This window comes from Nymphaea colorata, chromosome 6 (genome assembly GCF_008831285.2).
Source record: "Nymphaea colorata isolate Beijing-Zhang1983 chromosome 6, ASM883128v2, whole genome shotgun sequence".
Lineage (NCBI taxonomy): Eukaryota > Viridiplantae > Streptophyta > Magnoliopsida > Nymphaeales > Nymphaeaceae > Nymphaea > Nymphaea colorata.
This window is the reverse complement of record NC_045143.1, coordinates 16,189,642-16,212,922: the sequence shown is the minus strand read 5'-3', so window position 1 is coordinate 16,212,922 and position 23,281 is coordinate 16,189,642. Positions and strand designations below refer to the sequence as shown.

The 23,281-nt window shown below is 41.2% G+C and overlaps 2 protein-coding genes across 4 annotated transcripts; one reads left to right on the top strand and one right to left on the bottom strand.

Annotated features, from left to right (window-relative positions):
• The first annotated feature begins 5,698 nt into the window (after positions 1-5,698).
• LOC116256115 (coronatine-insensitive protein homolog 2-like) lies at positions 5,699-11,377 on the top strand. Of its 2 annotated transcripts, none has more exons than XM_031632330.2 (4): positions 5,699-6,268; positions 8,093-8,594; positions 9,231-9,705; positions 10,301-11,377. In XM_031632330.2, exons 2-4 carry the CDS (start codon positions 8,128-8,130, stop codon positions 11,090-11,092), a joined length of 1,734 nt encoding a protein of 577 aa, XP_031488190.1. In that variant the 5' UTR covers positions 5,699-6,268; positions 8,093-8,127; the 3' UTR covers positions 11,093-11,377. The 2 variants fall into 2 exon arrangements, with proteins under 2 accessions (XP_031488190.1, XP_031488191.1); XM_031632331.2 differs by having other exon boundaries at positions 7,963-8,594.
• Positions 11,378-14,755: 3,378 nt separating this feature from the next.
• Positions 14,756-16,972, bottom strand: LOC116255981 (transcription factor DIVARICATA-like). Of its 2 annotated transcripts, XM_031632088.2 has the most exons (3): positions 16,599-16,972; positions 15,922-16,460; positions 14,756-15,458 (listed from the first exon to the last, which is right to left on the bottom strand). In XM_031632088.2, exons 2-3 carry the CDS (start codon positions 16,380-16,382, stop codon positions 14,972-14,974), a joined length of 948 nt encoding a protein of 315 aa, XP_031487948.1. In that variant the 5' UTR covers positions 16,383-16,460; positions 16,599-16,972; the 3' UTR covers positions 14,756-14,971. The 2 variants fall into 2 exon arrangements, with proteins under 2 accessions (XP_031487948.1, XP_031487947.1); XM_031632087.2 differs by having other exon boundaries at positions 15,922-16,972.
• Positions 16,973-23,281: the final 6,309 nt, after the last annotated feature.

Here is a 23,281-nt window from a genome sequence, read left to right as displayed (position 1 = left end):
TGGTGGTTGTGTTGTTCTTGATTAACTTAGATCTGACTTGATCCCGAACGGCTCATATTTTCGAACGGTGGATTTGACATCAGAACTGCCCTCTGACGATACAATAGGGCAGATTCTCCCCAAGGCAAATTAGCGGTGGGGAGTGTGGGCTGTAGCCAGACTTAATTTCTTCGTTTTGTCGATGATTTTGGTGTGGATTTTTGTCAACCTCAGGCCGTCCATGCTGCATCAGGTTCCTAGATTTAAGATCTTTCTTAAAATAGCATACAATCAATTAAGTGCGAGAAAGCGGTGTAAATCTTTTTTCCATTGATCCTTTCTAGTTGCTCCTCTCTTTCCTGGTTAGACGATGGCAGTTAGTCGATGACTCTTCTGTTTTTTTCCCATCGTTTTGAATAATTGTTATGCTTCTTTAAAAATGAGAAGTTTTTTTATCAAACATAAATTTTTGATTATGGAATTGTAGGTTCATTTTAGGATCAAAATTTCAGAAAAATGAACAAACTGTGGAGATGCAATTGTGACCTAGAATTTTTGGATTTTTTTCATGGGCCTAAAATATTTAAACTTTAATCCGTGAATTTTACAATTTTATTTTCCTTTTCATCAAACAGGTTATCTTTAGTTTTAGAATCAAAGTTCTATACTATCAAACTTAAAGAAAAATTGGAATTGAAATTTTTATTCCAATTCTAGTTAAGGTGGCAATTTGGTTCTGGAATTTTGTTCCAAAAACAAAATCAATTGAAAATAGTGTTTTTCTTCCACTTCTCTCCATGGCCGGTTCTTTAAAAAAAATTAGATGGCATTGCTAACTACACAAAAAAATATACATAAAAAAAATCTACATATAAAAAATTAATGCATGGTCATGACCTAGTAATCACCTCCTCAATGAGCAGCGAAGCAGAAAAACATAATGTTCAATCGAAAATACATCAAGTGCATTATTAATTACCAAAAAAAAAAAAGTGAGCACCACTAGTACAATAGACAACCATGCAATAAAATCAATGAAAGTTTGAGAATTTTCAAAGTTGGAAAAAACAGGAAATTATTAATACTCATAACAACGTCTGGAGATATGTAATCTTTTTGAACGCTTAGAGCATAGTACAGATTTTCTAATGTTAGGACCTTTCCAGAGGTGAAGTTGACCTCTACACTATACCCCACACCATGTGCCGAGCTAGCATGTTTCTCCGCCTCTGCTCAACTCCAAATTCTCCATAATAACGTGATTTCCTTTCTCCACTATCATATAAAATTTAAATAGATTTGTCATTTAGTCACGTGCTCCTTGTCTCTAGGTACAAGCCACATTAAACTTTACGGAATCGTAGCAACTAACTTTTCTCCTACATCGTTGTGTTGAAGACCATCCATCTTCCTCTCTCTGCAATTTCCTATAGAATATCTCATTTGACCATAAACAAAACATGTAACTTTCTTTTTGTCAATTTATTTTGTTTCTAATAAACAAAATCTTATTCCTTTTCTGAAATTTGAAGTTTTTGCTCCTACAGTTTTAACTTGTGTTGTAGAGACCTCCATAAAGGCAGTGAACATCCATTCTCATGTTTATACATAAAAAAGTTCCTTAATAAAGATGGAGAAAACAAAAGAGAGAAGGAGCAGGACCGCGAACGGAAGGCTGGATCCCATCTTTCGAAAGTCATTCGCGGATCGGCTAGGTCGGTTCAACTCGATCGGCAAGGCATCTCGCATAATCGGCTCTCCGGAAAGATCGAGGCCGATACCTGAATCTCGGGACGACGGACATGATCGATAAGCTTGTGCTCTCTGGAAATCCCTAGAAAGGGAAGATCCCACCATGACCATCCGTAGGCAACATGAGCCGGTTGCGAGTTCTGGAACTCTCCATTAACGGGCTCGTCGGAAGGATCCCGGAAGAGTTGGGAAGCGCGAGGGAGTTGGTGGCAATCGACCTCTCCAAGAACCGTCTGAGAGAGACGATACAGGGGAGGAGCAAAAACTTCTTCTTCTTCTCCTCACTCCCTTTTCTCTCTCCGGTTTGGCTAAGGTAGCGAGTGAGAAGACATTTTGTGTTTGAATACAAATAACATTTGGTGGGAATTCTTTTTGGTATGAGATGATAGTCAGTATCACTGGTTTTTTAAGGAACGATGGTTTAATCATCAAGAAAGAGAGGACAAGCACACTTTTGCAAAATCCAATGAAGATACATTTGTTCCTTTAGGGGCGTTGGGTATACATTCATGAAACACTGCGTTCCAAAAAATACTACCTTCATGTTACCACACGTGACACGCCTCCTTAGAGTTAGTAAAGTTAGGCTTTCGTTTCCTTGTGGATATATATGAGGAATCTTTTTTGCAGTTATCTAACGATGAATGTGTATTGACATGTTCTATAAAGACGAATTAATACGCACTAACATTCCGAAGGACAAGGACTAATTTGTCTAGGCACTGAGAGGTAGTTGCAAACTGAATTCCGTTCAGATGAGAAAGAAAAAATTATCTCGAGTAGCAATTTTGAATAGGTACTGATTTAAAAAATTCAATACCGAGTGTCCGTTTGGTCAATGGAATGGCACCTAAGTATTTTATGAATACGACAACTAAAATGTTAGGGCAGATTTATGAAACACCATAAAAAGTATTATATGAATTTGCCCGCAAATTTATAGAACAGTTAGAAACTATCCCTATTGCTGAATAGGCCCCAAAGGTCTCCCTCTTCCAGTATACAATACAATCTATAATAGCCTGAATCCTACCTCACAGATGCATCACCTTAATGATAACCCTTCCCCCAGAGTTAGATTAGTTTGTGTTTTAATTTACTATAGGTGGGATTCGGAGCGCACACTCAGATCTTGCACAAGTACAACATTGCACAAGTATGTTATAGGTCGGATCCGTGCATTTCTGTTCATATGGTCGTCGATTTTATTTGAAACTTAAATGTGGGGTTTTTCAATTTACTACATTGAGCTAGAATTTTACCGGGATCATGTAAAGGTACTCCCGGTCTGGGTCTGATGAAGATCCAAATCCAGCCCAAGTACTGGATAGTGACGATCTCTCTCTCACTGTGCGTTGGGAAATCAAAGGCAGCTAACCTCGCCGTGTCTTTTCATATTTTTTGTTTTGTTAATGACCGCCGAACCTTTTTGACTTGGTTCTTGGCTTTGGTTTGCAAGGTGGGCTTTTGAATAATATTAATATTAAAGCATCAGAAACACGTTGTTTCCTTGCGTCGTCTTCCTCTGACCACCACCGAAAATAATGCGGTAGGTGGAAGATAGATGTGAAGGGTCACATGAAGATCTTATCTCGGTAGCTCTGCACACTGCACTTACTATCACGTTGGGCTTAAAAGGTTCTACGGCTCAGTTGGGTGGATTGGATTTTGATTCATAATCCATTCAAGTGATGGCATAAGATATCCGAGGGATTTCAACTTGAACACCTTTCCCATTCTCCTATGACAAAGTTACCCTAACACCCATTCACATTCTCTTCTTTGCTTTGATCACGAGGCCTGTCGCTCAAGTTGCCAAACTTTCTGTGTATGTGGCTTGTTGGGTTTCAAGGTTTCCTACTCATGAGCTCATTCACTTCAAATCATGTCAAATCTGAACGAAGGTTGCCACCCTAGCTACTGTATACTTGTCAATACATACATTACATGTACATGTTACCTAATAATACATATATTACGTGTACTTACCTAATAAAATAGACATACATCCTGCACACATTTAATATAATATGATAAGTTAAGTTGCCTAATTATTTCACACATCTTATAATCCCCTTACCCCGTGTTTGATAGTCTCGGATCGGCTCGATTTCATGACAACAGACACGGTTTTAGGAAACATCGGATCTCAAAATCAAGGATTCCAAATCCTCGACAAGAGGAGAAATATGAGGTTTTGAGATCGGACCCCCTCCGATCTCTCGCGTGGATCTGTGATCCACACGGGAAAATTTCGCGGGAGGGACGCACTGCGCCTCCGCCCTCCTGCCCCTGCGCACAAAGAAACAGAGAGAGACCAACGGCCAGCCCACTCCTACGCACAGAGAAAGGGAGAGCGACACCAACGGCCAACGAGGATTTCCAGAACCTCAAGCGGCCTTCAGGAGAGGGCCAGAGGAAGGGAGAAAACCCTAGACAGATAGAGAGAGGGCCGGAGAAACCCTCACGGCCGACGACGGGGGTTTCAGTGGCTGGAGTAGAGAGAGAGAGAGAGGGCCGAAGGGTTTTTCCGGCTGTCGAGAGAAGCCCTCGAAAGAGGGCCGGAGAAGCCCTCGATGGCCGATGAGGGTTTCTCCGGCTGGACTAGACAAGTAGAGAGAGGACTGGAGGGTTTCTCCGGCCGTCGAGAGAGAGCCGGAGCAACCCTCGATGGCTGACGAGGGTTTCTCCGGTCGTCCTCCGGCCATACCAAACGGATAAAGAAAGGAAGAACTACGACGGTTTCAGATGTCCTGTTCGTCGTCATTGCCGCCATTGTCGTCGACGTCACTGTTCCCCGCCATCATCGTTGACGTCTTCGAGATCGTCGTCGCTGTTCACCAAAAAGAAGGCTCGACAACTACGGCAGTCATGGCAGGGAGAAAGACAAATAGAAAGAGAAAAGAGCGTTAAAACCCATCAAGCTAACCACGGTTTTTAAGATCCATGGATCTTGAGTGCGAGGATCTGAAATCAGTAAGATAGGGGGTATCAATCACCACCTTACTGATGTTTTTACTCGAAAAATACAAAAGTAATGCCCTCCTATCTACGAGTAGCAATTTCTTTTCCTCTCAAAATTTTACGAGTCACGGCAACGTCGGAGTAATGCACGTCCGAAGTTCCTGTAATCGGTTTAGAATCTCGGACGGAAAATGCCAAAACGGAAGCAATCAGGAAGAGAGTGTGTGATATGATATCGCTTTGTGCACAATCAGTTCCCACTGCCGTGGCGGTTTGCAGAAAGGTGACCGGAGAGGTGGAGACGGCAATGAATGACGTGAGATTCAATTAAATTGGTTATTTCAATGAAAAAAATGAAAAGAAGGGGGAGTAATCACTTGTGGCTTGTTTATTTAAAAAAAATTCTTTCTTTCATGGCTAATCGCTTATTAAGTAAAATTGAGAAGTTGAACAAGACAGAGAAAAGAAGTATGACAATAACTTGGTCCGGAGAATCCATTATTATATTTGAATGGTTTGTCATACAATTGATTGCTGCTTATAAACATTTACCTATTTATATTTATGCAAGGAAGCATATGGCGGGTCACAAATTGGGAGAATTCGAGCTTTTTGATTTTTGAGATGCACAAGAAACCATAATATATCTCAACTATAAAGGTTGGGCCTAATGCTCGAAACTCGAGTTTAGGTTCGGCTTGATGCTCAAAATCCGAGTTTTGATTCAGTTCTGTTATAATAAAAAAAAATATATTTTTAAATAAAATTAATTTTTTGAATATAAAATATAACATACATATTATTAATAAAATAAAAATAATATTAAAACGATTTGGACTCTGTCCAGCTAAGCCAGGCCGGTTTTTTCAAATTCGAAACTATGCCCAATTGAATCAAATATCGGATAGTACCCGGTCCAATACCCACCTCTCTACCGCACAGGTACTGTTCTCACAGCTACAGTTCTCATTGGTGGTTGCAGTGTTTTTTATTCCCTTTTGTTTTTTTTTTTGTGGGGGAGGAAAAAGTACGGGATTGTAGTGAAGCGATCCATCGTTCATACGGTCGGTCGTGATGGGAATTTCGACCCGTTGAGTGGGAGAGGCCTTCTTTCCGTTTCTCCGATTCTTCCTACTTCTCTTTACGAGTTGATTTTTTCTTTAACGAGGAGAATTTGGACGCGGTTGATTCTAGTCTCTGCTGCGGCGAAACGGTGGAGGGAACGCACGATCCAGGAATCACGAGGAGGCGGGCTTTGGCAGGTCACAAAGCCGTGCTTCGCTGGTTTTCTGTGGCGGGAGAGGGGAAAAAGGAGCGGGTGCTTCCCAGCGCTTTGAGCGATCTGCCGTCGTTAGCAAGGAAAATTTTCGGCAGCCGAGACCGAGAAGGAGAGTGTCTTACGGCTGATTTTGCTACAGAGAGCTTCCTGGCTTCTTGGGCAAGGTCGATCCCCAGTACCCGGACTGCCTCACTGGAGCTCTGCCTCGTCCGAGATCGTTGGAGAAGGCCAGACAGTTGGGGGTTCGTTGCTGGCTACGAAGAGCAGAACGTCACCGGATTCGTAACGGAATCGGTAAGCTTACCTTGTTCTTCCTCCCTTTCTTTGAAAGTCTCTGAATTTAAATTCATTTCTTGGTGGATTAGCTAATTTGCAACGTCCAGTTAAACGAGGTCTGGAGTTCAATAGTCATGGTTACTGGTGATACGTTAGTCGCCGTATTCAATTACTCAGCTACCAGTTACACATTCTTAAACCCCAAGTAGATTTGAAAATTTTTTGTGGGACAAATTTCCGGCTGTTATTCGGTGAGGGACGGCAATATTCAGGGGACGTTTGGTATAAGAGCACTGCGTGTTTCATGAACGCAGAAACATGCCTCAATTTGAAGAACACATTCGTGAAACAGAACGCTGTGTTCCTGTACTCTAAGCCTAGCGGGTTTTCTTCCTTGCTGAGGGCAGAGGAACCATGCGCCAAAAAAAGAAAAATTCTCCTAACCTTCATGTTTCTATTTAGGTGAGAACAGAAAAACTATTTTCATCCGGTTAAATTGCGGATAGAAGAGCAATTATTTTCGTGAAGCAGTTTTTCCTTTTTGGTTCAACTAGTTAGATTCATTCTAGCATCAATTCTTAGTGACTTTTATGCCGGAATGATGAGGTAAAGTTCATGGGCCCCCGATTTTTACTACAGGCAGACAAACCCACACCTGAAAGGGTTATACATGCTGAATTCCGGGAGTTTTCTTTCTCTCTTTCACTTTATATTAATGGTGGCTCTATCACCGCAAAGGGATGTTGGGTTGTCGTTTTCTTTAAGTGGAAAACCTAGTCCATTCAAATTCTGATGTTACTTGTGTGTCCATAAACACAAATTGGGTGTTATTTATCCGAAAAATAAAAAATCTACTTTTTCCCACGCACATACACATAACGTAGTCCATTTCGTTTGGCTTTTGTTGCTCCTTAATAAATCTCTGATATATAGTTATCGTTGTTTTTGATTCTTCGTTATGGCCTTGCACGTAATATAAATTTTGTCTTATTTTCTGAGAAATATCAGAAATTTTGTTGCTAAATTGTTGATGAGCGTGATAAATTTGAATCCACTTCTTTTAGGGGAATCACATCTTCAGAGAACATGTTTCTTTTTAGCCTGCACTGCTTGGATGGATGGAAAGAGAGAGAAAAGAATGTATGCAAGAGAAAGGAAAGAAAAAGAAAGGAAAATAATGAAAAGGGAATGGGAAAGAAAATGAGAAGAAAGGAAAAAGAAGGGAAGGAACTCTGATTCCTTTCCCTTCAAATCTCTATATTTTTGGGGGGATTAGAATTATATTAAAAAATCATTTCCTTTGTCTCTCATTTCTTTCGTTTTCTTTGCACTTAAACATTATTATTTCTCATTTCCCTTCCATGCTTATTAATTAGTCATCTAAACACAGAAAATGCCTTTCTTTTCATTCCTTTCCTTCTGTCTCCCTCTCCCTCCATCCAAACAAGCTGTTCATGATGTTAGAAGGGGGTGTGTGGAGGACACGATGTTTGTCTGACTTATGGTGTCTTGATGATTGTGTGGTTTGCCTACATCTTTGTCCATTTTATCTAGTTGAAATTTACTCAAAATTTAGGAGGTTTTCTCTTATTGAGATTTTCTCTGTAACAAGATATGTAACTGCATTTGCCGATACCAGTAATGGATTAAATGGGTGGAAAAACGCACGACTTTTTTGGACACATTTTGTATTCTTTCTTGTTCAATTGCAGGGAAAGAGGGGTTTCTGTCACTGAAAGCTCCACCCAAGTGGGTAGACTTGAATCTTCAGTCAGTACTTGCAGTGCTTGAGAGTTTGAGAAGTTCATGTTCTTGGCCTAATTTATAGTGCTTTATAACTAGATCCACCGCCAGCGTGGGAAGGGGAACTCCTAAAGATGAGGAGACTCAATTCGAGCCTGTCAGACACAGCTCTGGAATGGGTGATGCCATATTTGGACGATCCAGGTGACCGGAGCTCGGTTTCTCTCGTTTGCAAGAAGTGGCACCAGATCGACGCTCTGACGAGGAAGCATGTCACGGTGGCCACGTGCTACTCAACATCCCCAGTGCGTCTCCGGAGCCGCTTCCCGAATTTGGAGTCGTTGAAGATCAAGGGAAAGCCCCGAGCGGCGATGTTCGATTTGGTGCCGGAAGATTGGGGTGGGCGCGCCGAGCCATGGATCAGGGAGATATCGGACTCTTTCCACTGCCTAAAGTTTCTCCACCTTAGGCGAATGATCGTCACGGACGACGATCTCGGCATGTTGACTCGGGGACGCAACCATATGCTGCAGGTGCTTAAGCTAGATAAGTGCTCGGGGTTTTCCACCAATGGACTCTTGGAGGTTGCTCGTTCTTGCAGGTAATTAAAATCTCCGAATGTCAGGTTTGCTGATTGCTTTCCTGGTGACCTCTGACTTCTCCATGTAAAACCTTCTAAATCTCTCGAGTAAACCATCATTGCAATTTTTTTCTTTTTGCTCTTAGAATTGAGAGCGGAGAATGCTTGATTGACGTTCTCCAGTGAACATAACACCTACCTAAGTACGTCCTTGTAAGGGCCTGGAGATCTGGTGCAAATAACGCATGCCGATATGGCGTCCCCTTTGTGCTGGAGCACGTTTCTCTAGTCAAACGACTAATACAACACTGTGTTCTGTGACGCAGTTTCCTTGAATCAAACGTCCTTTAAGAGCTTTCTTGATAATTGCGGGACGCACCTTTGTAGGCTTGCTGACCATTGGCAAACAGTGGGTGAGCAAACACATGAAATGCATCTCGAATCCAGCGGATTCGGCATTCCTCTATTTTGGCGGAATGACAAGGAACAAATCCTCAACATTTTTTTGTGGAGTGTTGGTTCGCCCTTTCTGCTCAATGCAAACAATGTCTTGCCATAGGCTTTGAATGTTACTTTCGTTTACAAATTACACTTGTATACATGGGAGTGGGTAAATAGTTCATCCGCCACTTACGTTGTCCACCTTCTGCATTTCAGATTTTTGAGAAATTTATTCTTGGAAGAAAGTAAAATTTCTGACACACGGAATGGTTGGATCCGTGAGCTTGCGCTAAACAACTCGGTTTTGGAGGTTTTGAACTTTTACATGACAGATCTGAATGTCAACATACAGGATCTGGAATTGCTAGCTAGGAACTGCAGGTCCTTGGTCTCTTTGAAGGTTAGCGAATGTGAAATTCTGTATCTTGATAACTTCTTTCGGGCTGCTGAGATGATAAAAGAGTTTGGTGGTGGTTCTTTTAATCAAGTTGGAGAAGGTAATATATATGAGAATGTGCATTTTCCTCCCAGTTTGTCTGCTTTGGGCCTCATTTTCTTGAGCAGGCACAATATGTCAGCTATTTTTCCTTGCGCTGCATCGCTCAAGCAGTTGGATCTGCAGTACACGTGTCTCGACATGGAGGACCATTGCCAGTTGATCCAACGGTTTCCCAGCTTAGAAGTTCTTGAGGTATGGTTTTGGACTCCTCTCTTTCTCGCCCACGCCCACCCTCTGCGATTAGAAACCGGCCAAGTTACTGTAGTTGTTCAATATAATCCCCTTAGTAGAGAATTTCTGCACTATGATAAATTATAGATTCTAGTTGTGTGGCTTGCAAGTCATAAGTTCAGAGTTCAGGCTTGACCCCTACTGTTTCGCGAGAATTGCGACAAACTTTGCAGGGCATCTTGGAACTTTAGTTGTAGGGCCCAAATTCCGCTTTTAAACATTATTATCTTTTTCCTGTTTTCTTTGGTTGAAATGGGCTGAGCTGCATTCACCCACCTTGGGCTTGTATGTTCGAACTCAATTCAGTAACTGCAAACAGTGTGCCGAGCTTGAATACCTAATCTGTTCACTGCCTTTTACCAGCTCTAACTCTCAGTAAGTGCCCTAGCATGCAAAGAACAGTTGCGAGGCAAGCTATTGGTTATTTGGAGGTGTCAATCCTAGGTAACATGGCATAGCTCCACCTTACTATGAACCGTAGATTACAGGCCATACAGGTTCTCTTATTCTTTTATTATCTTGGCGTGATGCTTTTTCTGCTTTTTGCCTCTTATAGGTGACAAATATTATTGGGGATAGAGGATTAGAAGTTGTTGCTCAACACTGTAGAAAATTACGCAGGCTTAGAGTTGAGTGGGATGATGATCAGGTTCCGCTGCATGAACATGTAATGGTTTCTCAGAGAGGTCTGTCTGCAATAGCTCGAGGCTGTCCGGACCTAGAATATTTGGCTGTATATGTGTCTGACATAAGCAACGAAGCATTAGAATGCTTTGGGACATACAGCAAAAACCTGCACGATTTTCGCCTTGTTTTGCTTGACAAGCAAGAGAAAATTACAGATCTTCCACTTGACAATGGTGTTGCAGCATTACTTCAAGGTTGCCAGAAGATCAGAAGATTTGCGCTTTATCTGCGACATGGGGGGTTAACAGACGTTGGTCTTGGATATATTGGAAGACATGGTACTAATATCAAGTGGCTACTGCTAGGCTATGTAGGCCAAACAGATGCCGGACTCTTGGAACTCTCTAGGGGTTGCCCAAGCCTGCTGAAGCTTGAGATGAGAGGCTGTTTCTTCAGCATGCGTGCACTAGCTCTTGCGGTGACGAACTTGGTGTCGTTGAGGTACATCTGGGTTCAGGGTTGCATGCCGTCAGGGCAAGGCAATGATCTCCTTCTTATGGCTCGCCCCTTCTGGAATGTTGAAATTATACCCACAAGGCAACCTGTTCCTGAGTTCGCGAGGACTGCAGAAGAGGGTGCTGAGCAACCTGCTCAGGTTTTAGCATACTATGCGCTTGATGGGAGAAGAACAGACTTTGCTGGTACGGTTATTACTTCATAACTTTCCATCTCTGCTTGGTGGACAGTTGCTTTCATCCAAGAACTTGTAGTGCACTGTGAGATCTTTCACATTGGAACCCTAAATTTCTCCTTATGTAAAAACCATTGTTTGCATGGATGCATAAGCCTGTGTACTGAAAACGTAGACGCATCCGGTTCCTGTCGACATAAGAATTATGCTCTTGTTGAACGAGGGTGTCTTCTTGTTGACGCCGACTTTGGACGTTAGGTGTATTAAGTTAGCGTAAATTTATAAGACTGTTTTGAGCGGGTGCTTTTTCTGTCAGTTCCAAACAATCGCTTTTCCTCTGAATATGTAAAAACCAATTAGATTGTCATCCTTCAACACTAAGGCATATGAATATTCGTGCCTGCATTTCTTGCCAGGGATTTCTTTGGCAAGTGCTGCTATTGTTGCCCGGAAAACTACCATTCTGCGCTGCTATTTAGCTCCTAGATGTTAACCAGGAAGAGGGGGAACGAAAGCGACTACATGGCCTGACCGAATCACAAATTAGAGACAACGATGGAGAGAGAGATTTTCATTTAAAGGTGAATGTTCAAAATTTTGAGGGCTGGCGTCCTTCCGAAGAACGGGTGCGTCTTGAAAATTAACCAACAGGGAAAAGACCTACTTGACATAGCTTGTGTCTGGTGGTTGTGCTTGTCTATTTTCATAGCTGGGAGACAAGGAAGGAGTTTTATGAGGGCGTTTGATGAGAAGAAACATTGTGCTTTGGAAACGCATTTTTAGAATGTACACTCCATAACTACTGCATGCTTATATAAGAGAACATAGCGATTATGTCTACCATCTGTTTGTTGAATTTAGGAATAACATTCATAACCACACGATGTTTCCTAAAACAAGAACATGAATATGCATTTTAAGAAGCAAGAAGAAGACATGTCCTAAACATTATTTACAAGCCCTAGGAATAACCCGCTGGTTAGCCTAGCTGCTGTTTTCACGAGTTCTCTTTGCAAGATCTCGCTTTCCAACAACACTTGCATGCTCAGCAGAGTTCTACTAACGCGGCAAGAGGGCTAATTGTTAATATCACTTTTGTCCCAATTCTCAACATGTGTTCATATCCATTGGCATAATGCTAAACGTTGGTCTTTGCTCCTTGGTATCTAAGGAAGAAGGCCGCTTAGGTCTTTACACCAATAAGATCAGCACTTAGTGAAGTGGCTTTTGCATGTGTTATCCAACCAAAAGGAGGAAGGAAAGGTCTCTCTGTAATCTAGTTCCCACTTTACAGATTAGGTCACAAGGTACCCCTGTCTATATGTTTTACAAATTTTGTTATTGCTTCTGTCAGAACGATATTAAACTGAGCATGTTCAATGTTTTATCGTGGTCAGATGACAACCCAAAAAGACTACTGTCGTCTGATCTGTCAAATGCAAATCATCTAACTCAACCCTGTCCGCATTATTACAGATTTTCCAAGGCTACGCCTCCATTACAAAAGAGAAAAAAGTGGTTTTTATGTGAAATTTGTGAATCTGGGCGTAGTGGTAGTTTTATTTCAAACAGACATGCTTAAACGAAAGCCAAAATTTTGGGATACTTAGAAAAGGTAATCTGTATGGGTGCGTCTCCACATTGAAAGGTTTGGGTCTAAATTGACAACATGCTTCCTTGGTAAGCAGTTCAGATTTTGTAAGAATTTTAAAATGAAATTTCATCTTATAAGATCCAAAAAAGGATGATTATGTACAAAGCTCCTAGTTTTCTTGACAAAACATTCACACGATTGTCCTAATTATCTGCTCTTGACTGAATTTGGCAGTGTAGGTTGATTCTGTAAACACAGTAGGAGCCTGGTTTGCCAGAGTTATGTAAGTGGCAAGCACGAGTTTGCAAGAACATATAAAGCAAAGGACTGCTTTGCAAGATTAACCCACCAAGGGAATCAAAAAGGGAGAATCACCCTTTGTGCAACTTTGCCACTTGCCAGTGGCGAGGCTGTTGGGCTAGTAGAGCCACTGGTAGTGTGTTGACGTAGAATATGACCGCCAAAAAAGTGATTCTACAAAGATATCTACATGGCAACTGCATCTTTCTCCTTCTTCCAGCTTTTGTTCTCTTGATTCTTTTTTGTAGCATTCTCGTTGTCTGTTGTGGCAAACCCGGAAAAGATTCACTTGATTTGGAATTGGAGATTCACTTGAATCTATAAATATATAGCGGGAGAGAGACCGTCATCCACTTTATCAATCGTCTAGTATGCTGTCCAGCACATCAGCACTTTACGTTCTGCTTTGCACAAATTCGACCATATAGACGAATTCTACGTGTCAAAAGCTGGGAAGAACAAGGCATATCTTTCGATATATAATTTGGATTTCATAATAATTTACTTAATAATCAGTGTTCAGTGGTCACCGTTTTCCAATTTGTAAAGTTCGATCTAGAAAAAAAAAAAAAAAACCCAAATTTGAACGCGAATGAGGTTTTGGGCGGCGGCTTCTCAGGTGCTTTCTCTGCGCAAGTTGGGAATTGATTGGGCCGCTTGTTTTCAAAAAGGCAAAAGAGGCAGAGAATTTTCCCTACGCTGAAATTACCTTCACGGCTTGCAGGATACTATTCTTACGATTTCTTTATCGTATACATTAGTATGGCAGGACAAATTCTTTAATTCTGAACGGGCAACAATTTCCATCTAAAGTACATAATACATATTTATTCTGTGAAAGTCTCCATATCACATAAGCCTTGCACAAGTGATTTCTTCTGAAATATCATCTGTACCAGAGGGCGGCTCCCCCTCTTCTGCGGCATGCATTACGTTGATTAAGGGGTCGAATATATTTCTCTGGTCCTCTTCTTGCTTAATTTGCGTACTTGATGCTTTAGTATGCCGTGCTTACGAAAGAGAAGATAAGTGCAAAGTGGGGCATTTTCACTTGACCTTTATGTGGAATAGGAAGAAATCAGTTTCTTGTTGGATTGAGGCGGTTGCTTGTTCAATGTTTGTATGAATGTGTAGTTGAAATTGATCAACTGATATCTAAACGACGCCCAAAAGTTTGGTGTAGAAGGGTGGACCATCGCAATCAGATGGATAATCGTTGTTCTGTTCTCATGGGTGTCCCTCTTTGTGCAGGCTAAAGTTGTTTCACCTCTTGTTTGATGTCAGGAAAAACCTAGAGGAGTCTCCATTTCCACAGCCACCTTAGAATCACAGCAGAAAATTTCTAGGAAACAAACAGAACCTTAACATCAGTGTGGAAGGGTGGACCATCGCAATCAGACGGATAATCATGGTTCTGTTCTCATGGGTATCCTTCGTTGTGCGGGTTAAAGTTGTTTCACCTCTTGTTTGATGTCAGGAAGAGCCTAGAGGAGTCTCCATTTCCACAGCGACCTTAGACCACAGCAGAAAATATTAGGAAACAAACAGAACCTTAACATCAGTTTTGGAATCATCACAGAGGAAAATTCTGTAGGGGACACAGAATACAGGGAAAAGCTTGTATATACAATTTCTAATTTCCGTACGTTGCTAAGATTGTCCGTTTAAAATTTGAAGTTGAGATACATCTTACAGCCAAATCTATAGAATAGGGCTGTAAAAGAGAAGCTGGTAATCTGCCCAACTTCTCACTGTTTTGCCATTTTTTTGCACACAACCATGTCAAACCAAGAGCAAAGTTGATCTGAACTTCTTCATTTTCCTGCCGTCATTACCAACCACACGAGAACTTGTACAAGAATCGTTACAGCATTAGAACAGTTCCCACCAACATTTTAATTAACAGAGTGTCGAAACAAAGTGCTGAACATTCAGAAGAAACAGAGTCCTAGGCAACCTCATTCTTTTTCACTAGATCAATAAATAGTATAAATTCCTTAGGAATTTAATTGGCATTACCACTGACAATCATAAACTGAAGGTTGCATTAGAAGTCCAGAATTCCAAACTTCCGCAAGAGATTCATGAAGCTTATGCCCATGTTGTTGCCTGTTGAAATTGCTTGCACGTGTGCTAACTGCATAAGGAATTGAGAATTCCATCTGTGACACTCCTGTGTTCAGCGAGTTAGATCCTTCATCACTCGGACACTGATTGAACACTACCGAGAATCCTTCAGCATTGCTGGGCGTGTTGCCAAAGTCGGATTGAGCAGGAAGACCAGGAGAACAACCAAGTGAAGTAAGTCTCCTGTCCGTCACGCTGGCAGTAGTAATATCATGTATGCTGGATCTTCTTTTATCTTTGCTCCCAGAGCTTAGCCGTATGAAATATTTCTGGGCATGGCTGGCCACCTGAGTTGGCGTTTTTGTGACCACTAAATTTCTAGAGATATTTCGCCAGTCCCCTTTTCCATATTTCTCAAGCCCCAACAGGAACAGTCTGTGACAACAATAGGAGAGGAAATTTTCAGTTACATGTCAACTTGAAAAATGAATATGGTTATTCATAGAACTGATGTTTTGAGAGAAACGAACATTGTGAACTGAAATACCGTAGTTGCTTGATAAAACCAGGCCAGATTTCAATTAGCTTATAAAAAGCAGTTGCTACAAGAAGTACTGTGATCAGTAATGAAAAAGCCTGGAGCCAGATGTAAAAGATAGACCTACCATGGTTTTTGGGAGTTAAACTACAGTAAGACCAGAAATCTCCTGAATTTTGAAGCAAACAGTTCATGTACGGTCATACTTAAGGATTTGCATTGAAGTACAGCGTTTACGTAATGATCGTATTCATTCTGGTGATATATACGCCTAATTCAACGGAAATATGTACTTTAGACAATTACTCTGCTACTAAAACAGAAACGACAACAAAATAAGGAAAACTTTAAAAGAAGCACCTATGTTCTTCTTCAGTCCAAGGAACGCCTTTCTTCCTCTCCAGGTCACCAGCCTTTCCGCTCCCCCTCTTCGAACAATTACCAAGCTGTTTGAACCTGTTGAACGTTCGATCTTCGACCGACCCTAATTCTACTGTGAAAGTCGTATTGTAGCTTGGAATTTCAACTAGTCCGGCATCAATACAATTAACATCTTCTTCAAGAACTTGGTAATGTTTATATGCATCAAAAGCTGTCTTCCCGGGGAGCATAGCCACTATTTTCTGCCATCTATCTGGTGTTTTGCTATCATACAAGGCCAGAGCCTTCTCAAAGATCTTATTCTCAGTAAGAGTCCAGAATGAATTGTGACCGTAGGTGGAAGTAGAACCAATACCTGTCGCGAATCCCCTCCTCTGCTCATAAAACTCCAAGTTTCCGTCCATAATGTATCCTTTGTTTGAGGATAAAACTTCAGCCATCCACTGAACCGAGCTCAACAGAATTATGAGAAACTTTTCAAAGCGAAAGGAAGGAAGCGTAAGAACCCAGAAGTAGACCTGTAATTCAGAATAAGAATAAAAACTCCTTTTACAAATCGATCAATTGAAGAATCCTTTTCTTCCTTTTCCAAAACAAACAAGCAACCAACTTTCCTAGTGGTGGTAAACTTAAAATATGAGTGCAGAACTTCCCACCAGTTACACCCAGAATTAGCTTTGAGATCTGAAGATGTGCACAGACGAATGAGCAAAGTGAGGAAAAACAACAGCAGATGGTCCTCTGGCTTTCCAGATCAAACGAGTGCGAGAGGAAAACCCAAGAGCGGAGAACTTCGGAAAGCCAGAGGAAGAAGTCCACCGGGGAAGAAGAAATGGCTCCAAAGAAAGAGTGGTGATTTATTGCCTGCTTTCTTTAGTGCAGGCAAAAGGGGAGCTGAAATCAAGGTGGCGTTTTATGCTTTTGTTGCCAATCAGAAGTCTAGCACAGAGAGAGCTAGTGAGAGAATTTTAGAAGAAAAGGAGTGGTGGGTTCCTATTGGATACGTAAAGAGGATTGCTTCAAAATGCAAGATTCATCATCCACTTATATAACTCTCTCTCCCTCTCTCTCTCTCTAGCATCTTTCTTTTATTTGCTGTCCAAAATAGTGCAATCACTAGGAATGGGGTTCGCAGGTCTTTCAAGAGGGCAATAAATTTTTGTGTAAAGCTATCCCTACCATAATCACAAAGTTGATTCTCTGAAAATCTTGTGAAATGGCTTTTCAGAGTTACCCTTGTTAAAAATGTGAAAGAATTTCAATCAAAATTAAACACAGTATAGTATAGCAACAGAAGAGCATCATGGGAACAGGAAGAGTGTGAAACTTGTTTTGAAGGATCATCAGTTCAATAAATAATCAATTGTCCAAGTTGCGTTATTGTTAAAGAAACATGTCATTTATCACATCCATCCCCACAATAGCAGGAAGGGTGAGAAAGAGGGGAAGCATGGAGCTTGTAATATCTTTGCAATCCGGAGCCGTCGACGTCGGAGCTGGAGCTCCACCGTTTAACAAGAGGATGCAGATCACCAGCCCGGATAACGTAAAATGGTAGCCCATAGCAAGGTTTTTTTTTTTTTTCCCCTTTTGAGTCCTTTTTCAAAAATTGAAGTAAATTCATAGAATAACTTTTAAGGTGTTCCATTAAAACAGTAACATATTATTTGTTTTGTCAAGCAAACGAGAAAGGACCAATGTCAAAGCAATGGCAAGCTGGAACGTCAGTTGAGGCTCTAGGCCTTTGTTTTGCAATGAGCCTACACATCAGTGTGAATCGGTATTTCCAAAATAGTCTTTGTATTTAAGAACATATAGTAAATCGTTATAATTATGTTGGTTAAACTAAATGAGGAATAGATACTATATGAACTGATATTGGTAAATCGAGATCTTGGTTAGAAACCCATGTCACCAGCATAGAATAGCGAGCAAAGGGATGAACATGTTGCTGGCAAGCTAAATAAATTTATGGAGACTGGAGTGGAGTCTCATCAGAATAGGCCAACAAAGCCTCAGAGGCAAACCGTTTCCAAATAAAGACGACGACGTATCCCAATGATGTCTATGCTGGATTCGGCCGAAAGCCGACATGCACTCGCCAGCTTATTTCTTTTTTTTTTTTTTTTCTTCATTAAGCTCAGCCAGAATCTCAACTGGGGAATTACGATTTGAGACGAGTCGAATATTTGCGACGGCGCCGGTACGAAACCCGGCAGGTACGTGAGTGCACGAACATAGATGCGTGTATTGTGCATGCGCGGGCGCATGCAGCTGCAATCCCCACACCATCTTTATTGTTTATTCTTTTCTTTTTCCTCCTTCCTGTGAAAAATAGAGGAACTTTTCTTCCTTCTTCCAAAAACGTGAAAGCACAGCACTTTGAATTTTTATTTATTTATTTATTTTTATATTTTTGGGGGGCTTTCAAAAACAATGTATAGACCAGGGGACCCGCCTATCCCATGCCATCTCAGTCGCTTTGCTAGAGCGGGCCTTGGATTTTCGGCACACTCTTCCACGTAAAGGATAAATAGACAAATATGACCCTTGACTTTTTTCTCTTTCTCTCCCTCCAGTTATTGGCCGACAACTTGGATGTGTAAAAGATTCCCAGGCGGAGTTAGAAAAAAATTGAAATTCCCAAGGATCCCTAACCAGATGGAGATGGTCCACCACCACTTGCCAAAGATTCTACCTTTTGCAAAAACCAGGAAAAACATCTGTCTGTCTCCCTAATACATATAAAATGCATGACCCTAGTTCATACGGTATAGATATACGTAATTGATACGCCAAAAGCAGTTTTCTAGTTTTTGTTATGAAAGGAAATAAATAGTTCATCACAGCAGCCCAAAACAATGCGTTTTGCTTGATGTAACGCGAGGAAGATGAATAATTTTCCTGTTCCTGAAAAACTTTTCATACATCGGCGTGACAGATGGTGGTGGTCCATAGGATCTAAGAAATTGCTCCAACCTGTTCTGCACATGTGGCCCAAGAACATAAATAATCTCTTTTCGACTCTTCCCCCTCGATTCTTACTCCAAGTAAAGTACGTACCGAATAGCTAGCTAGCTGTACCATACACCTCATCAGCCCGGACCACAGAAGATCTTGGCACAACGGAAAGCAGGATCTCTACACTTTGGCCCAGAGGGGTCCCCCAATCATAATCATATTCACCACCAGTATTCTCATGCTTTCCAAAATTAACATCCTACCTTTTTTTTTTATCAGCAATTTTCAAAAAAAAAGTTGTTTCTTAGCTGCAAAACATAAAATTAAATCATGAAAAAAAAAACGATGGTGTCTTTGAAAATTGAAGGCAGCTTCTACTAGTATCACATAAATGAACTGTCGGTTGTTTTTTCAATTATATATGATAGGATATCATACGATGTTCCCTTTTCGGAAGAGCCAAGCCAAAAGGCTTTCGTTTCTTTGTTTTCGTCTTGAGGCGATCTTGCAGAAAGGACGAGATCTTGCAGAAAATATCATATCTGAGCATAGATCGATTCCTCATGACGTTCACAATTAATGCAGGGCAGGGCCACGGTTCTTGGTCCACATTTCACGACTGTTGAAATCGACGGGGATGGATTCCAGGCTTTACAGAACCTTACCACCTCCTCGGATTCACATTCGATTTTGGGCTTGGATCCTGTTTTTCTAATCAAATCCACAATCTACTAGCTTCACATATTTCTGTATTCACATCCTAAACTGACTGATAAACGGAATGTTGTTCCAAGTTGGGGTCACCAAACCGACTCGAATTCGGTGGTACATTTTGAATTCCTAGTCAGTTTCAAAGGCTATTAATTAGAATCCGAGATTCTTTTTTCCCCGTACTAATAGATAAATTGGTACTTTAATCAAGGGAAATGATGTAGCTGTAAGGGGACCAAGCTATATCTTCTGCAAAAACATTCTCCACCGTTTATCGTGGGATACGTGTATCAAATCCAGTTTCCAAACATATAGAGGGGTCAGGCCATACTTTGCCCAGAAATCTGTGATGTCGCTTGTGCAACCCTCACTCCATCATTAATTTTGAATCGCGGGAATCTATTCTTGACCAAGAGATTCAAGAGCTTATGGAATGCGTAAATTAAAAAAAGTTGAATGTTGGGAGCCCATATGCTCTTGCTTTTTATCAGTACTTGCCCTATGTTCTTAATTTGCAGAAATAATCATTACTTTAGCGCATATATTAAGAACTTTTTGTAAATATTCATTACTTTAGCACATGTATTAAGAACTTTTCTGTATCAATAAGTGATGATTTGGGGCCACTAAGGAGACAGAGGCAGAAAGAAGTCCACGTCTGTGTTGAGCAACAACCTCTGCAATTAGAGAGGTCTGACACATGATTCAGGGACTTCAGACGACTTAAACTCAGCAATTTAATTTCAGACGTTAATGACTACTTAATGAATAGACTAATTGCATTTGGATATTACGTTAAGTGAAAAGCAAATTAATACAAATTATAAGTGTGTTCGTTTGCGTTTTGTGTTGCTATCTTGCTATAAACTCAACTTGATTTTCTTTTGAACCTGCTAAGATCCTTTGCAACTTCACTGCCTTATATAATTGTCTTGGCTACTGGTTTAATATGAGGAGAATTTGTTTTACGGCTGTCGAGTGCATAATCATGGGCAACCACAAGAATTGGGAGCTCATAAGTTTCTTTAGAGATAGTGATACTCAACTCATGCGAACGCGCATAATATTGTACTTCAATCATGCTGTTGGGAAGCAATAATATTGTTCAAAGGGAACTTTTTAGTGGACAAAAGAGAGACACTGATCAAAGGTTCAATAGCTTGAAGCTAGATCGATACGTGGTAAACATGCATTTGCATCTATCTTGAGATCTAGTCGCCTCTTTCTTTAGCGCAGATAGAACGTCGAAACCACGATTTGAAAGCAAGAACCATGTGGGGAGTTTAAGTCGTTTTCCATTTCGCACCCCAGTTTGCTAGCCTATCGCTTTGTATCATCAATTCTATCATCCACCACTTAATTTCTTTCTCAATGTTACATGTGAAAACCAAGTTCAGTTTTGTCTCACACCATGATCAGTATCGATCATCAAAAAGGTTGCCTGGTTTGCCTCTCTGGATCAGTACCACTCGCGATCGATCGACTTTCATGTCGCTTCAACTTGGTGACATTTCGAAAACACCCACCGCCAAAGTGAACTGAGCCGATCAGAATGATACTTGTGAGATTGCGGTTAATAGCGGAAAATTAAGCTATGTTACTTTAATCTTCACTCTTGGAGAGCGATGGATGCATTTCTTTCTGCTCCACGGTGGAATTTCAAGTTGAAAGCCAATTTTGAATGCCAACTTGGAGTTGCTCATCGCTCCTGCTTTGCATCTATGGATCCTTTTTGGACGACAAATAATTGAAAAGATACGTGCCTGCACACTCTCAAATTGCTTGTTCCAATATTCCGTTGATACTGACCACAACGTCCTTGTTAATTCACGATCGAAACTCTTTTTGTTAAGGCTCTCAAGCAACCCTCTGATCCGGGGCAGAGCCACACTTGATCGTGCCCACCTTAGATTCTAAGGAGCCGTTTGACACTACTGTTCTACGAGATTCATCCATGTTACATGGTTTCAGAATTTTTTGTCTATGAACCACAAATTTTCAATTGACATTAGGGAAATGACATGGTTCTGGTGCCACTGATCTATATAATTAGACCCAAATATATCCAAATCCAATAATTGAAAACAAAGTTCTAGAATGGGCTCAGTAGATAGACCCATAGGGTCGTTTACTCTAAAGCTTAGAACACATTTTTGAAACACATTTTTGAAAGACTCGAAAAAGTGGGTAGCTCATGTAGATCATCACGGATGCTCCTTCCTTACGTGGTTACCTTTAGATTTGAACGGGCAATTGTTAAACTTAGTATTCTTTTGAATACATTTTATGCTGATTGGTTGAATTTGTATGCCCCACTCTGGAATAGATTGACCTTCTAAGTGGACCGGGTCCTCTACATGGAGGTGATCCGATCCAATATGGTGTCATCACTTGCTGCAGATGAAAAGTTCTCTGGCATGCTACACAATTAAGTCTTCGTAACGCTTACTCAATAAGAAAAGGCAGCACTCCCTCTTGCTGTTTATTTTATTCATTCAATTTGAACGGAAGGAAAAACTTGGGTGATGGAAGGACCTCAGCTTGACACACTTCACAGTCCATAACATAATTCCATTCGTTTACCACCTGTAGTGGCTAGTTATTTCACTTTGATATAATGAGTTTTAAGCCTACGCAGACCTCAGATCACCATGGATCGTAGGCCCATTACAAGTAATCACCACCTAAAGCCTAAAGGTTTGCTTTAATATTTCCCACAAGAAAATGCAGGAGAGACCTCATTGTGAATATGGGGAGAGGGTGGAAACTCAAGGAGTAGCCAACTGAAACTCCATTTTTCCTTCTGATACTCTTCACTTTTGTCCACAAATTAGATCCCTCTCTCTCACGAACAAGATTGCCATTACCTATGATTTTCATTGTTGATATACATGATCGAGGATCGGAAAGACTACACAGGGGCAAACAAGCGAAGCTTAATTCCTTGGCATGCTTTTGTTGGAACGGGAACGGGCATTATGAGGAATTTAAAATGTTATCATGTCCGAACAAAGAGAAGGGTACTTGGTGCGCGATTGTAAGACCACCAAAATTTTTCTTTGACATACTTTCCTTGCGTCAAATATAGAAGATCGAAATGAAAGGAACAGAAGAAGCTTACTGGATGATCTGCATAAATTTCGGAGAGAGTTGTACCCAGAGATACTTGACCTTCTCTAAGACTCTGGCCCAAGAGCGTCAGTGAAAGTAGATTAATCATAAAGGCGACTTCGCTGCAACGAAATGCAGCAGCATCTTCGACGGACTGGAGGCCGTTGGTAGTCCAAGAGGGCAGTCCAGAGACGATTCGGGCCGTTGGGTGTCAACCCGTCTTAAACATGGTTTGCTTCCCTCATAATCGAGGGCTTCCGCTTCTCATAGAAAAAAGGTCTGTTCCTTTCTCGCATTTGGTTGGAGGAGGCTCTGTTTCTTTCTTTCAGAGCAGTCGGAATGGACGTTGTTTCGCCCTTGCCCAAGCCATCGTCGCTCTTGGCCTTGCCACCACCACAAAATTTGGGCTTCGACGATACCGCTGTGCCTGCAGCGTCACTGGTTGAAGACGAAGCTTCGATGCCTTTGCTTTCACTGACACAACAAATCCAAATGTTGCATTAGTATTCTACTTTTACTGACGCCTCTCGACAATCAGGTCCTCTCTCCGTTAGTC